The sequence below is a fragment of the Vanessa tameamea genome, chromosome 26 (assembly GCF_037043105.1).
Source record: "Vanessa tameamea isolate UH-Manoa-2023 chromosome 26, ilVanTame1 primary haplotype, whole genome shotgun sequence".
Lineage (NCBI taxonomy): Eukaryota > Metazoa > Arthropoda > Insecta > Lepidoptera > Nymphalidae > Vanessa > Vanessa tameamea.
Window position 1 is genome coordinate 1,153,890 of NC_087334.1, and position 15,482 is coordinate 1,169,371.

General features: G+C 36.6%; 1 protein-coding gene across 1 annotated transcript in view; it reads left to right on the plus strand.

Annotated features, from left to right (window-relative positions):
- The window catches only part of LOC113398398 (zinc finger protein 219-like), a 59,807-nt gene extending 45,304 nt beyond the window's left edge, over positions 1-14,503 (plus strand). Inside the window, exon 2 of the mRNA XM_064219114.1 lies at positions 12,649-14,503. Coding sequence (XP_064075184.1) covers positions 12,665-14,503 — 1,839 coding nt within the window. The 5' untranslated portion in view covers positions 12,649-12,664. The remainder of the gene's footprint in view (positions 1-12,648) is intronic.
- The last annotated feature ends 979 nt before the right edge of the window (positions 14,504-15,482 follow it).

Sequence of the window (15,482 nt, forward strand, 5' to 3'; positions counted from 1 at the left end):
ATGCTCGTACGCTAACCTTTACCATAAAAAAGGTAGTCTCACCATGCACTATCACAATACATAATATTTATTAAAAATATAAATTAAACATAATCAATGATTACAGATGAGAATTATAATATATTTTTTAAATAAATAATAATTAATAAACCCAATAAGTTATAGGTACCACAAAATTAGGAATGAGCGCAAATAAAATTCTTTATTTTTCGATTGAGCTGAGGGCCGCTATCGTGACATACATATGTCTAAATCTTTCTAAAAAGTATAACAACGATAAACTCGATATGATGGAACTTTTTCCTAATTGCGTTCCATATAATAAATCTGGTATAAAATAAATTTCTCGTATTACGGGATTTTATGTGTGGGACGTTTAAGTAAGTTTAAGTTTATATGATCCTTTAATTGCTAGGATTATACATGTCACATATCACTTTCTGACATTTCACAATCGAGTTCTGGGTCGAGTTATAGTTTTATTTATATAATTATATATCTATATAAATAACAATAAAATATTTATGTTCTTAATAATAAATATAAATTATTAAAAAAAAACTAGATTACAATTACGAAAGCAGGACCGACAAGCGTGGAATGGGGTCAGATATATATTAAAAAAGATTAAACTTTCTAAATTTACATAATTTTGTGCTGAGTATGAGCCAGCCCCTATTACAGGGTTCAGTGACCCGAGTATGATAAATGTTCTAAGAAAAATGAGAAAACATCCTTTTATGATATAATTTCGTGAATTGTGCCTCGGAGACATGAAAATTGACTTCTACGAATGATTTGCTCGTTTCCTATGGCTTCACCTGGAATGAACGAGTGGAATACAAAAACGCTCTAGCGTTCTCAGAAGAACAAGAAATTAATTTGTTAAAATAACATTTGGGTCGATAATTTAATTTTGTCACGCAATACTGTTTGAAATCAATAAAATATAGTTTTAATATGAACGACCTTACAAGTAGGTACTCTTAAAAAGTTATTATATCGTTGGAAGATAGAATGCTACCGGTCGGAATTTACATTCTAACGAGAACGGGCAAGTTTAAAAATGCCTAATTATACCTTGCTTATTATCTTGCTTCCGTAGCAATTAATTCGTTTACGTTAAGCAAAAAAAATAATTTCATAAAAATCTTTATATTTAAACAGCAATGTATATTGCTTTCAATAAACATTGCTGTTTATATACTAGATTCTAGTATGTAGGTCTTAAAGATTATTTATTTAAGTATGATCTCTGTTTATCTCAAAGGTTAACTGTAAGAAGGACAATTCCACCAATTGTTCTTAAAAAACTAGGGGTAGTAAGTTTGATTTAAATGAATTGTTTAAAAGCAATAATAATATTCCTTAAAATAAAACTACAGTTATAAGTAATATGCAATGATGAGTTTTACGTAATCATTATAAAGCAATTCTTAAATTTTAACATCTAGATTTAACTAGCTGTCAAAGGACAATACTCATTTTAATAAGGAACTACGTCCTATGCTGCGTTAAATCCTAAATTGTTTTAACGTTGTATAATATAACCAATATTTTTAAGCAATTATTATTTTTATAACAGCACCCAGTTTCCTAAGCTATCATTGAATATTAACATAATTAAAAAAAAAAAACAGTATTCCGTACAATATAGTAAGGTTTTCAGTAAACCATAGTGAATGCTGTTTTGACCGTTCTGTTTTTTCACTCGTTGTAAATTGTCAAAATTCCACGCTTTCTTTGCTCGTGTTTCGAAAACATGGATGTCATTTGACAGTCACTAAGAGGCAATTTAACAGCTAATAAAACGACAAGGTGAATATTTCGTAATAGTGAAAAATCATTTCGTACTTAAAATAAAATGCGGCCGCAGTCATACACATATCAATAACGTGAAACGGCCACGAGTGGCTTGGCGCGTATTGATTTTTCAACCGAATATTTATTTTTATCTTTATCTGTGCCTTAAAGATAATAACAGATAAGGTAAAATTAAAAAGTAACCAAATCGATCATCGATTGGGCTTTATCGTTAATACACAGCTTTACGTTTTCAAATTTTAGTTAATGTTTCAAAAATAATAAAACAGCTATTCTTCAACTTCCAACTTCGTTCAGGTTACGTGGTTATTTTATTTTCTTGTAAAAAAATACCTGTAATTCGACTTTAGAGCCATCTACTGGATCTAATGTACACCATCTAGGGACCCATTGAAACATACACGAAAACAAACGGTGCAGCCGTGTAGGAGTATAGTGACATACGTACATAACAATTCTCTATTCATATAGAGATAAATCACAATACACACGAAATTACTCTTATAAGAATTAAATATATATTAACGTAAAGAACAAAAAAAAAACATAAAATATAATACGAGCCGAGATGGCCCAGTGGTTAGAACGCGTGCATCTTAACCGATGATTTCGGGTTCAAACCCAGGCAGGCACCACTGAACTTTCATGTGCTTAATTTGTGTTTATAATTCATCTCGTGCTCGGCGGTGAAGAAAAACAACGTTAGGAAACCTGCATGTGTCTAATTTCAACGAAATTCTGCCACATGTGTATTCCGCCAACCCACATTGGAGCAGCGTGGTGGAATATGCTCCAAAAACCTTCTCCTCAAAGGGAGAGGAGGTCTTTAGGCCAGCAGTGGGAAATTTACAGGCTGCTAATGCTAAATATAATACGGAATTTTGCTTAATAAATACTATGTATTTTTAGTATTTTACGGTTTTACAAATTGTTACAAGACGTAATAAATGTTTGAGGCTAATTTTTGTTATTGCGTTATATATGTGTTTCTTTGACGCAATTAAAATAAAAACCGCGAGTTACTTTTATAACATGGCCAAGGTAAATGATACGAATTATTGACTTTTTTATCTGTCCGAAGTATTTATTTAACTATTATTGATGCAATAATCTTACTCCATTGTAGGGCTTTGTGCGAGGATAGGTTCCACTCGTTCATCAGATATTCTACTACCAAACAGCAATACTTAGTATCGTTGTGTTCCAGTTTAAAGGTGAGTGAGCCAGTGTACATTAATGTCTATGGGCGACAATGATCACATAAAAAATCTTTACTAAATTTTCAGAAATTATTGGTTCGATATACGCACATATACATAACCATGTTATATAGTATATTGATGTAGTAAATAAATATTATTTGTTCAAAATGTAATTGATTTGTATATCACAAAGATGAGTTCTTCATTGATCTCTCCCATTTTGTTGTCTAATTCACGTGAACAAAGTTGAAGTCTTCACTTATCTAATCTTAATATTATAAATTCGAAAGTAACTCTGTATGTCTGTTGATCTTTTACGGCCAAACCAGTGAACTGAATTTGATGAAGTTTGTTAAGAAGAAGCTTGAAGTTTACGGAAGGATAGATATCCTTTTTATGGCAAACACTCGGCGACCAACGACTAAAACGCCGCGGGCGACGACTAGTATACAATAAATTAAATATCGCATGTGTACCTTCAATTACATTATACTTTCCTGACCAAATTTTTGTCGCGGCTAACAAACTCATACATATATTATACAAGAGTGTGCGCAATCACAGGAATCCTCTCGTTCCCTCACTCCCATAATCCGAAGGGAGGGCAATAGGACACGACTAGAGACAAACCTGGCGCATCACCAACGCCTTTACTTGCTTTCCAAAGCACGGCAATGTTAGCTGCTAACTGTTAAACTTCTAGTAAATTTTTGAATGCAGAACTTGCGAATCTTCTGCATTGGTAACAGTAACGGCTAGAGCTACAAATTCTTCTCTTGCACAAGGGAGGAGCTCTGAACCCAGTCAGTCATTAGACTGTTGTTTGTGACTTTGTGCAGGCATGGAAGTACCACATCATATTTTGGCGTACAGTTAACCGTAAATAATTTTTATTAAGGTGTTCCAGTTAGAAGGGTGAGTGAGTCAGTGTAATTTCAGGTACAAGAGACATAATGTTCATCACATTGTTGGCGGTGTCAGTAGTAAGTTAATATTTCATGATAAGCAGCATTATTTGATAAAATAAAAAAAAAGTTTGTAATATAAAGAAATATTTATAACGGATATTATAATACTATAAAAATGTATGTATATCTACAGACAACCGCACGAGGCAAGTAACATATGAACTGTCAGAAAAAATCAATCATATTCGAGTTATGAGGGCTCAAAATTTTACAATCTATCAGCCCTCGATTTAAAAATGGTCACAATTGACAATGATAATTATAAAACGTAGGCACCTGGCGGGGATGTGGGGCCGTCTCCCGCCCCGACTGATTGAAAATAAATACGCGGTGACATACGTACCGATTATAAAAGTTATGGAGTGGCCATGCGTCATTATTTTTATAATTTATGACATCCTTATCTCTACAATATCAGATAGAGGTATTTTGGTAAATCAACTTCGGTTAAAACGATATCAATATCATTTTTAGGTTTTGGCGAAAGAAAAACAGAACCATTTGTTAAATACTCTTTTGTCTTGATGTCTTAGAAGTATCATGAACTATTTAACATATAATTATACATTAATAATTTGAGCACTTCTTCATACTTGATATTCTTAATATTACAATGCTGTTAGACGATCTACACATATCTGTCAATGGGGTCGTTTTCTACACACTAAATCATTTTCTCGACTAAAAATAAACAACTAATATAGTCCTAGTTACTTTAAAGTCTAATAAATAACATAACAGCTATGTGAAAAAGATTAATATAGTTAAGAACATTACGTTAAACAATTTAGGATATTTTTTTCATTTAAGTTTAAATTAGTAGTAAAAACAAACGACCTACAAAACGAATATTTCAAAACCCGCAGTATTCATATTCCTCACAAACAACTCACTTGAATTTTGTAAAAGAAATTTAACGAAAGAAACGCGTCTAAAATATTACGTAAGCAAGAAACATTTGTTATAGCAAGCCGCTCCACGCATTCCGACTTTCCGACGCCCGCATGTCATTGCTGGACCCATTATAAAATGGCCTTTTTATTTTATAACCACCCCCCCCCACACCCTCACCCCCACCCGGCCGATATTTCAAACTTAACGACTGTATAAAAATATAGCACTCGAGTCGAAATTCGGATGTTTTTAGCTTATGTAATTGTATGGTATAAATAGTTTATAAGCTTTTGCAAATTTATGAAGCGATTTATTTCGTTAGGTTATTGACGTATGAAATTTAAATGATTCGGATGAAGAGTTTGTTAAAACCTTTTCAGGTCTTTACTTAATACGAGATCGCTAAGATTTAAAATAAAAAAATCACTTTAGTCTTACCCCTTTGTCATTCATAAAAAAAAACGTGTTTGTGAGAAAGTAGTATTTCAGCTTAATCTGGATTTAATTAGCGTAACTCAGAACATGTAATAGATAACCTATAATTGTTCCTCAAAATCGCGGAAAGAATGAACAGTTTTATCAAAATCAGTATCGTTTAGCGTAAAGTAACGTAAATGTATATATCATAATAGCTATCCGTCCTTCGTTGTCCTTTTGAATTCGTACTGTTAAAATTTATACAAAGTTACCCCTCTCACTGTCCTCCTTAAAGTTGAAATTATCATAAACCCTTTCTTAGCGGATGTGTACGTTATAAATAAACCTATGTTCCAAATTTCAGCTTTCTAGACAAACGATTTTATGAAATAAATCAAAAAATAAAACGATATTAAAACAAATATCTCCAAATCTCCAGAATTTGTCAACAATGTTTTAATTTTTTCTGTGACCGGAAAACTTTTATTGTATTTATTATATTCGGACAGAAAATACCATTGTAAGAACTGTAATACACATTGTTTTACAAATTGTATCTGTTGTAAACAAAATGGCGTCCACCGAGTGACATTTATGTAGTCCGCGGGGCCTTGTAAATGTCAAATGTAAACCTTTATTATACCCGTGTTATTGGAATAGCGTCGTATTGAAAACTATTTCATCAAGGAGAATGATGAAAAAGTAAATTAAAAAATGTACGTTCTTATAAATTATAAAATAGAAGAACTAGATTTTTAAAATACTTTCCAAGATTTTATATTTTATTAACATTACTGAAGGTCTCACAGATTATGAGATTGTCACGAAATAGCATAATTATTTAATCCAAAATACAGTTATATTTACTAAGCTAACGTTTATAAAGTTTGACATTTGAGCCAGCTTAGGTCACTTGAAAAATCGACTGCTGATATAGTGTTCACACCATAAGTAGTGAACCTTTGGCCTTCATAATAGCGCGTTATACGAAATTAAAAAAAAAAAAATTTATACACTACAATCGAAAAATGAAGGTTTCAGTGTCTACTGACTTGTGATAATATGATTATTTGCCAAGTTTTTATTGGATTACTAATTTTGTGGTTTTATTCGTTTTTTTTTGTATTTATAAAAGAAAATAAATTGAAAGAAAGCGGAATATTGAGCACGAGTTACATATTTCCATTTCTTCTCTGAAATATTGTGTGTTGTACAATTCGAACTTTCGAACATTCGAACTTTTGTATTCGATTTTATAAAATATGTGCGGGTTTTAACCGCGATTATATAACCTTTTTTATTCTTCTGACAGATATTTCGACGTTTCACCTGCGTTGGTCACGAGCTGAATGCCAGATCGTAAATATATATAAAACCGTAAAGACAATATAGTAAAAGTTAGAAAAAATATAGGATTACTTAGTCTAGCAATAAAATGAGCTATTCCTAGAATAAAAAAAGGTGATTCTTTATATATATCTCATTCTAATCATAAAAAGGTTTCCACCTCTGATCTAGACCATTCATTGATACAAAGGTTGAATATATATTTTTTTTTTAATATGATTAGCAAAGGTAACATTTTGTTGGTCATAATGTTATTTATTTATTATTATTGACGAAACATTTCAATAGTTATATCATATTATTATAGTCGATTAATCATATAGAAAATTAGAAAATTATCCTTTTTAAATTTAATATTCGCAGCGATCGTTACACGTGTAAAGTTAAACAACACGAATTCTTGAATATAAAATTTAAGCCAACACGTCATTCCTTCCTGATTTCCTTCCTTGTTTTGTGTATCCAGTAATAGTCCTTTATAATTGTTAGATATAATGTTTTTGCTTATTATATCTCTTTTGTTATGTGTCTTTTTGTAACATTTTTTTCAATTCAATTTAGTACTAGCTAACCTGTCTGGTTGTCCGTAAAACGCTTACGTAATAATAAATATAATTCTACTGGTTAACGCGGCGTACGAAAGCTTCTAAGCGACATGATTTTTTCCGACAACTTCAGAAATCATCATCATCATCATCCTCCTGCCCTTATCCCAATTTTACTTGGAGTCGGCGCAGCATGTCTTCTCCCATACTTCTCTGTCGGACGTCATCTCTCAAGTAACATTCTTTCCAGCCATATCGTCTTTCATACAATCCATCCATCATTTCTTTGGTCGTCCCCTTCCTCTATATCCATCCATATCCATGCTTAAGACCTTCTTCACAACATGGTCCTCATTCCCCCTCATAACTTGCCCATACCATGATAGCCATTTCCCACATAGCTTCTTGGTTATCGGCACCTTCAAACTTCCTCTTATGTACTCATTCCTTACTCTATCCATTCGCGTGACACCACACATTCCTCTCAGCATTCTCATCTCTGCCACACGCAATTGTCTTTCAGTCATCCCCTTTGTAGCCCAACACTCTGATCCATATAGAACAGCAGGTCTGACCATGGTCTTATAGATCTTCCCCTTAAGTTTAAGTTTAATGAATTAATTATCGTTCATTCATTCTTTTTCACTGTAAACATATGGGTAATTTTTGAGTTAATTGCTTTAAGATAAATATACAGAAATACAAAGAAGGTTACAAATATTATACTAACATATTTTTTAACGAGACTATCATTACATTTTCTATTTAATTCATTTGTATGTGGTTTTATTGTACATATAATATTTATATAATGCTAAATTTAGCGTATAATATGACAATATAGCTGGGTCATGCCTTATAATGACATTTCGTTTCATACAAGCATTTAAACTTGGAAAAATTAGGGACTTTAAACAAATATTGTTTACATTTATTTTTTACATTAGCAGCCTGTAAATTTCCCACTGCTGGGCTAAGGCCTCCTCTCCCTTTGAGGACAAGGTTTTGGAGCATATTCCACCACGCTGTTCCAATGCGGGTTGGTGGAATACAAATGTGGCAGAATTTCGTTTAAATTAGACACATGCAGGTTTCCTCACGATGTTTTCCTTCACCGCCGAACACGAGGTGAATTATAAACGCAAATTAAGCACATGAAAATTCAGTGGTGCCTGCCTGGGTTTGAACCCGAAATCATCGGTTAAGATGCAGGCGTTCTAGCCACTGGACCATCTCGGCTCTATAATATTGTTTATCTATCCAATAATAACTGCTCAAATATGTATGATTTTTCATATGTAACCAAATTAATGAACCTATCGTGTTAAAAGAGTATTAAAAGAGAGCTAACCTGGAACCTGTATAACGGGATTTTGGGAAATAATAATTCAAAGCAGAGACGAGAGATAATGCTAGTATGCTATATTCTAACCTTGTGTTAAATAACATAATTTACCTGATGTAACAAAAACACATTTTTTGTTCAAAGAAAACTGTATTTACACAACACTGTATGATTATTCCTTCTGTTCTGGTCCTGTTTGTGTCTCAATCTATACTAATATTAAAATGCGAAAGTAACTCTGTCTTTTCGTATGTTTATAATTAAATAGACTATTACTACTTTTTAACGTTTATGTCTATTCGATCGCGTTATACTCAAAAATTATCGAATTATCGGTTTTTTGTTTTTTTACGAAATAAGTATTTTTCATAAATGATTTTCCATAACACAAGTGCTTTAGCTACTTACATTGGGATCAGAGTAATGTATGTGATGTTGTCTAATATTTATATTTATTTATTTATTAAGTAATCGGGCGGCCAATGGACAGTCTCATGTCAGGTGGTCACCACCGCCCATAAACATTGGCGCCGATCGCCAATGCGCCACTAACACTAAGTTATTACATATGTCCTTTGTAGTTGTCGTGATACTGGCTTATTCCCCTTTCAAACCGGAACACAAAAATACAAAGTATTGCTGTTTGGCGGTAGAATACATGATGAGTGGGTGGCACCAACCCAGACAAGCTCGCACAAAGCCCTACTATTTTCATAGGGTTGTCACTAAGAGACGGAGAGATTGTTGAAAGTGTCTGAAAAAGTCCCGCTGTCTGGGAGACGCATATACTAATAGAGCTACATTACAAAAAAACTTAAATTGAGCGTATATGTATAAATAACACGTTTAAAAAGAAATTCAAGTAACGCTATTGATATAAACATTTCGCGAAGTAATTAAACTTGTTTTTGAAGTTAATATTAAACTTTTTACTTGCGCGGGAAATAAAATACAGGGCTAATGAAAAAAAGGCGCCAACGGGCTTGCCGCAGTTTGCTTATAAGGCAAATAATAATACTCAACTTCCTTCGTATATTACGTTAACAGAAAAACGTTGAAAAAAAATATTTCCGAAGAAAGTTGAACTTAAATTTATTACACCATTACTCTTAATCATAATCGTGGGAGCGAGACGGTGGCCTATCGAGGTTATGGGATGTGTAAGGGGGATAGAGATAGACCGTTACCCTTAGTTGGAAAGGGAGAGCGGTGTTTACAGAGGCGCCGCCGCGCCCTTTTGATAGTGTTTCCAAATTTTAGGAAAGCATCGCGTATTGTTTGCTGTAAGAGTCGGCTTCTATGGGGTGGATTGATTTTATAGATAAATTTTATTGCGTTTTGGAAATAACGCGATAGTGCACTTCATATAGTATGTAGTATAATTTTATATAGAAAAAATATATATATAAATTTGAACCTACATATGTTGGAAAAATAATCGAAAAAGTTAATTTACCTAACAATATAAAACATTTCATTTTTTAAATTGATTATTTATTGCTATTAAATTGATTAAAAAAGGTTTTATGTATTATAAACTTTATTGATTTGTCTTAACTTTGCGCCATGTTGGGTAATATTATTAGGAACGCTATGTAGTCCCTGCTTAATGTAATGCACCGGCCCCTGATCAAACTATCGAACCGTAGGGTGCACGGGTGGGGTGAGATTTTTGCCATTTTCCACAAAAAAAGTACATCGCACGAGTTTTTACTTAAAATACAACAGTTTTGGGCGCACGCGCATACGGCAGCACGTGCCATGATACATTTGAATTTTGAAATACGTTCGACATTATTATCGGTCAATTTGAAAATCGAACATTGGTGATTTGTGTTAAAAAAACGGTTTTTTTTTATAAAGTTATTTCGATGATGGTGAAAAGATAGTGAGTGTACAAATGAAAAACGAAATTGACTTCAGAAGTGATGAGAGGTTATTATTCTTATTGGAATCTATTATTAAACACTACTTTAATTTTTAATTAAAAAAAAACTGGTCTTGTAGAAATTTACCTATTTATTTTTAAGCTACAGGATAATATAAAATCAAACGTGTTTTTATTAATTAAAAAAAATTGTAACTTTAATGTTGCTATAAGAAAAAAACTCTTATTTGTGTAGTAGGTGCTTATAAATCAAATTTTTTAAGTGACAAGTTAAAAAAGCGCGAAATTTGTTCTTGTCAATTTTAATTGATTATTCATATATTCATATATTCAATTGTAAATAAAGAATATTTTGTAATCTTTTGTAATCAAGGTCTTAGAAAATATTAATAATAGGTATACTATAATTTAAAAGTGCTTGCTAGATAATTTACGTTGATTAATTTGTCGATTTTATTTTAGTTTTACCTTAAAATTGATTAAAAGTGTCTGAATTTTGACTATTACTAAATGATTTGAGCTGAGATGGTTCAATGGGTAGATCACGTAAATCTTACTCGGAATTAGCGTGTTTATTATTCATTTCATGCTTAGCTGTGAAAAAAACATCATAAGTAAACCTGCTTGCCATTTTGAAGTTGGATGACAATTTGCCATAAGCTTCAAACCATCTCTTAAAAAAGGATATAATGCCTTAATTGCCTGATTTCTTATAGTTTAAAAAAAGTAGTACCGAAGATATCCAAGCGATATTGATATTCTAAAATTGAATTAAATTGCTATGTTAGACGTCAGTGATAAACGAAATAGTTTTTGCTATGACACTTCTCACAGTAATAATCGATTCTCATTTTATAATAATTTTTCACTAATTCAAATAAGCCAAATGCAGATAGCAGCGTTAAAAAAATCGATATCACGAATAAACGTCAGTTTACGATTACACAGTATTCATAATTTTAAGGTGGCATATACATAGAAATCTCCGTGTCAGATGTCCGTATGTAGACTTACATCAAAACAACGTTAAATAATAAAATTTAAACCTAGAATTAAACCTTAAACGTTCAAACAGATTTTTCAGAAAATTTGTTGAAATATAACGACGATTGTCAAAGATATCGAAAAACATAACTTAGAGCTTTAGGTATTACGATATGAAAGTTTGATGTATATACTACATCCTTATCCTACCCGTGCGAAGCGAAGGTAGTAAACGAAAAATAAAATACAATAGTCCTTTAAAGTAAATAATGCTCGGGATTTTATATGACATATTAACGAGGCTGAGGTCAGCTGGCCGGATGAGGGCGTGCAATTAAAAAGTGTCTAATTTTAAATTTTTAATAAAATCTCCCGTTGTAATTATTTTTAAACCTCGAATTAAATCTTAGTCATTAAGTCGGGACAAGCAATCATTTTTTATATCTTCCTTTTAATTATTCTCATATCATCAAATTATAACATCTATTTTAATTTGTATACAGTAAAGTAATTATTTGTAGACTATTACAAACAATAACTGCGGCCGTATGTGTTTGCGTGTTAATAAAAAAGTGAATCGATGATCTAGCCGCCTTACGTAGCGGCAGGCCTGTAGTCTTGTTTTTAAAACCTTGGTCGGGTCTGTGCTAGATTAAGCAAGCGCGGGGCCCGTCGCAATTTATTTCTTAGATCGCTTGATCTGCTAATGGTTCTTAAGTATAAAGTGTTAAAAAACAATTACATTTAATTTATATTGTTGTCGGTAAATGATAGTCTAGTAGTTTACTACAGGCCCTGCTAGGTTCTGACAAGTACCTACTAAAAGTGAGACATGAAATTGCTTGGCTATTTAGAATAATGTCGATAGGAAACTAACAATTGAAAACTGTTAATAGCACACAGATTGTTTAAAATATTACACTCGGGTAGAGATGAGCGGGTGTAAATATGCGGGGTCCTCTTTCGCGCAGGGCCCGTAGCAAATGCTACTCTTGTTACGTGGTTAAACTGGCACTGGGTCAGGACAATTTAAAGTATCTATACTAAGTATCTGTTCCATCAGTTCCACAATCGTGAACCTTGGAGAGGCCGGTCAAAACATTGTAATAATAAGCTGCATATATACGCGCCGTACACGTACGCCCCGTATATTTTTATGGAGAGCAGACACAATCATTAAATATAAATATGTTATTATTTATTTATACTAATTACAGTTTAATTTCAATTTCAGATGCGGCGGTGACGCGATGTCGGTGGCGCCGGCGGTAAAGCGCGAGCGCGACTGTGCGAGCGGGGGCGGAGGCGCTACTGGTGGCGAAGGCGAAGGCGGCGGCAGCCCCGGCCGCAAGCGTCGCAAGCAAGCAGCGCCGGCGCGCGCGCAACCTCCGCCACTAGATCTCCACACCAAGATGGCCGATATCTACAAGAGCGCGTTCGCATTCGGAGAGCTAACCCTGCCCGCTTTCGATCCTCTTGCCGCTTTCCGTCTACTGCCGCGTCATGACCCTCCGCGCATCTTCAATCCAGAGGCCTACTGTGATCTTTGCTGCAAGGAGTTCTGTAATAAATATTTTTTGAAAACCCATCGAGCTAATAAACATGGCATCTATGATGGTGAGCAGCAGCCGCATCCTGGTCTACCACCTCAAGTGCAACCCTCACCTCCACGACGTTCTTCCGATGAAGATTCTGGAGGTACACCGCGGCGGCTCTCACCAGACTCAGCGAGGCGTGCTCGCGAGGCTGCCTTCCAACCAGACGTTCTACGGCGACTGGGAGTGACAAACCCGGAAGCTTTTTGCGAAATATGTTGCAAGGAGTACTGTAACAAATATTTTTTGAGAACACATCGCGAGCGAAGGCACGGTGTTCCTGTACATCGGTCACCCATTGCGGAACGGTCTCCGGCGGCGGTGACGCCACCAGCCGCCACCCCACATTCATCTTCGCCATCTGCGCCAACACCGCCGAGAGTGCTTTCAATTCCACCGCCCTACGATTCCGAAGAACCGCTCGAAGTAAAAAGAGAAAGAGAAGATCGAGATGAATTTGAGGCAGTATTGCGAGAGGGGCAAACTAGTCCGTTGAATTTGATCGTCGAGGAGCGCGGAGGAGCGTCTCCCGGCTCCGCGAGTGAGGAACTGCGAAAGTTGCAGACTATGATATCACAACTAAACGAGCTCGCAGCAGAGCGGCTCGCCGAGGAGCCGAATGAAGCCCCGCGACCGCCTTCTTCTTCGCCACCACCCCAAGATGAGCGTCGATCTGGCGGCGCTGGATCCAGTTTTTGTGAAATTTGCAATAAAGAACTATGCAATAAATATTTTATGCGAACTCATATGCAACGTATGCATGGTATTTCATTAGAAAGTGGAACGCAACTAGGCGGCGTGACCTGCGACATTTGCCACAAAGAGTTATGCAGCAAGTACTTTTTACGAGTTCACAAGCACAACACCCACGGTATCCCTGCGCCGCCCTCACCAGCCAACGCGTCACCGGCCGAACCCTGTCCGTTGTGCTCGCGTCGTTTCCGTGGGCCGAGAGCGTTACGAGCACATCTGCTCGCTGAACACGCGCCTCCTACGCGACCGCCTCCACCACCGCCGATGCCTCCGCGTCCATTAGACTTACTCGCTCGCGACAAGCCATACGCCTGCGCCTACTGCCCTTTCACCACGGAGGTCTTAGCGTTTCTGTTTGCTCACGAACGAGCACACATACAACGTGCAAACGAGCAAGCGGAAATTGTTGAGCCAGAGGGAGAGGTCACCACCGAAGAGCCGAGCGAAAGCGGTGAAATTGGAGGAGAGATGGATGGCGAGATGGACGCGTACTCGTGTTCGCGCTGTGAGTTCCGTGCCGAAGGGTTTGCGGCACTCGAGGCACACGTGAGAGCGACACATGGTGGTGCAGGAGCCCTGCTGGCAGTGCCAAGAGCGCCGCGAGCACCTCTGACCATGCAGCCGTTCGTGCTGGAGGAAGCGGGCGGCGCGCTGAGTCTACTGCCGGCGCTTGTGTTCCTGCCGGTGCGACGCCGCGCGACCCGCCGCGCCACCGTCACGCTCACGCTGACGCCCGCCTAGCCGCGCCGCCAGTCCCCGACGCCCGCGAGCGGGCTCGCGGAGCTCTAGCGCGGCCGGTGCCGGCCCGACCCGCGCGCGTCCGCGGCCGACGACTACACCGCCCGCGGACGCGCTCGATCGCCGTACTGACTACATTTAATGCTGTGTGCCTTCGAGCGATCGCCGAGAGATAAGAGACGTGATCGTTCACGAGGAGCTGTCCGCGGCCGCCCGCCCGAGCGCTTCACCGCGTGGCGGCCCCCGCCCTCTTTTTTTTGACAGAGTCTAACTTCGTATATTGAGAATTATATTCACGGGTGATATATGAAACGTTGCCGCTTATGAATCGGTTAATTTATTATCTCCTCGACGTTGGGTCGGTCCGAGACGAGTTTTTGAAACGTCGATTTCGATCGGGAGAAGAAATACACCCTAGGATTAGTTATTATTATTTAAACGATACGTATTTTATCCGTGAGTGCGTACTCACGATAGCGTCGTAGTACTGGTGCGATGTTGATCACTGAGCGAGCGCCTCGGGGGCCCGACACGACAGCAGGGCGAGCTGCGCCGGCGCGGAGACACCCACAGTACAAACTAGGTGTACTGCGACAACCGCTCTACCTCACATTAGGTTTTATAAGCTGTTATTGTATAAATATATTTTGAAGTTACACTAAAGTACAGATATAGTGCGTTGCGCCGCGGACGGAGACCGCGCTCAAGTATAAGTATATCTACTCGATCTATTTATTGTTGTCTAGGGAGACTTAAGCACAAAGATACGTACTATTGGGCAGTGATCAACATTAAACGTAATTTTAGTCTAAATCTGATTAGATATGTGGTCGTGTGGCTCGGCCAGACGTTTTGTTGTGCAACACATCAGTCATTACGGGTCATTGTTTTGGGGTGGGCGTGGGCTGAGCCCCGTCCAGCCCTCGTCGTTGGCCGAGCTTAACGTTTTATATTTATTTCTAGTAATTTATAAATTAATGTG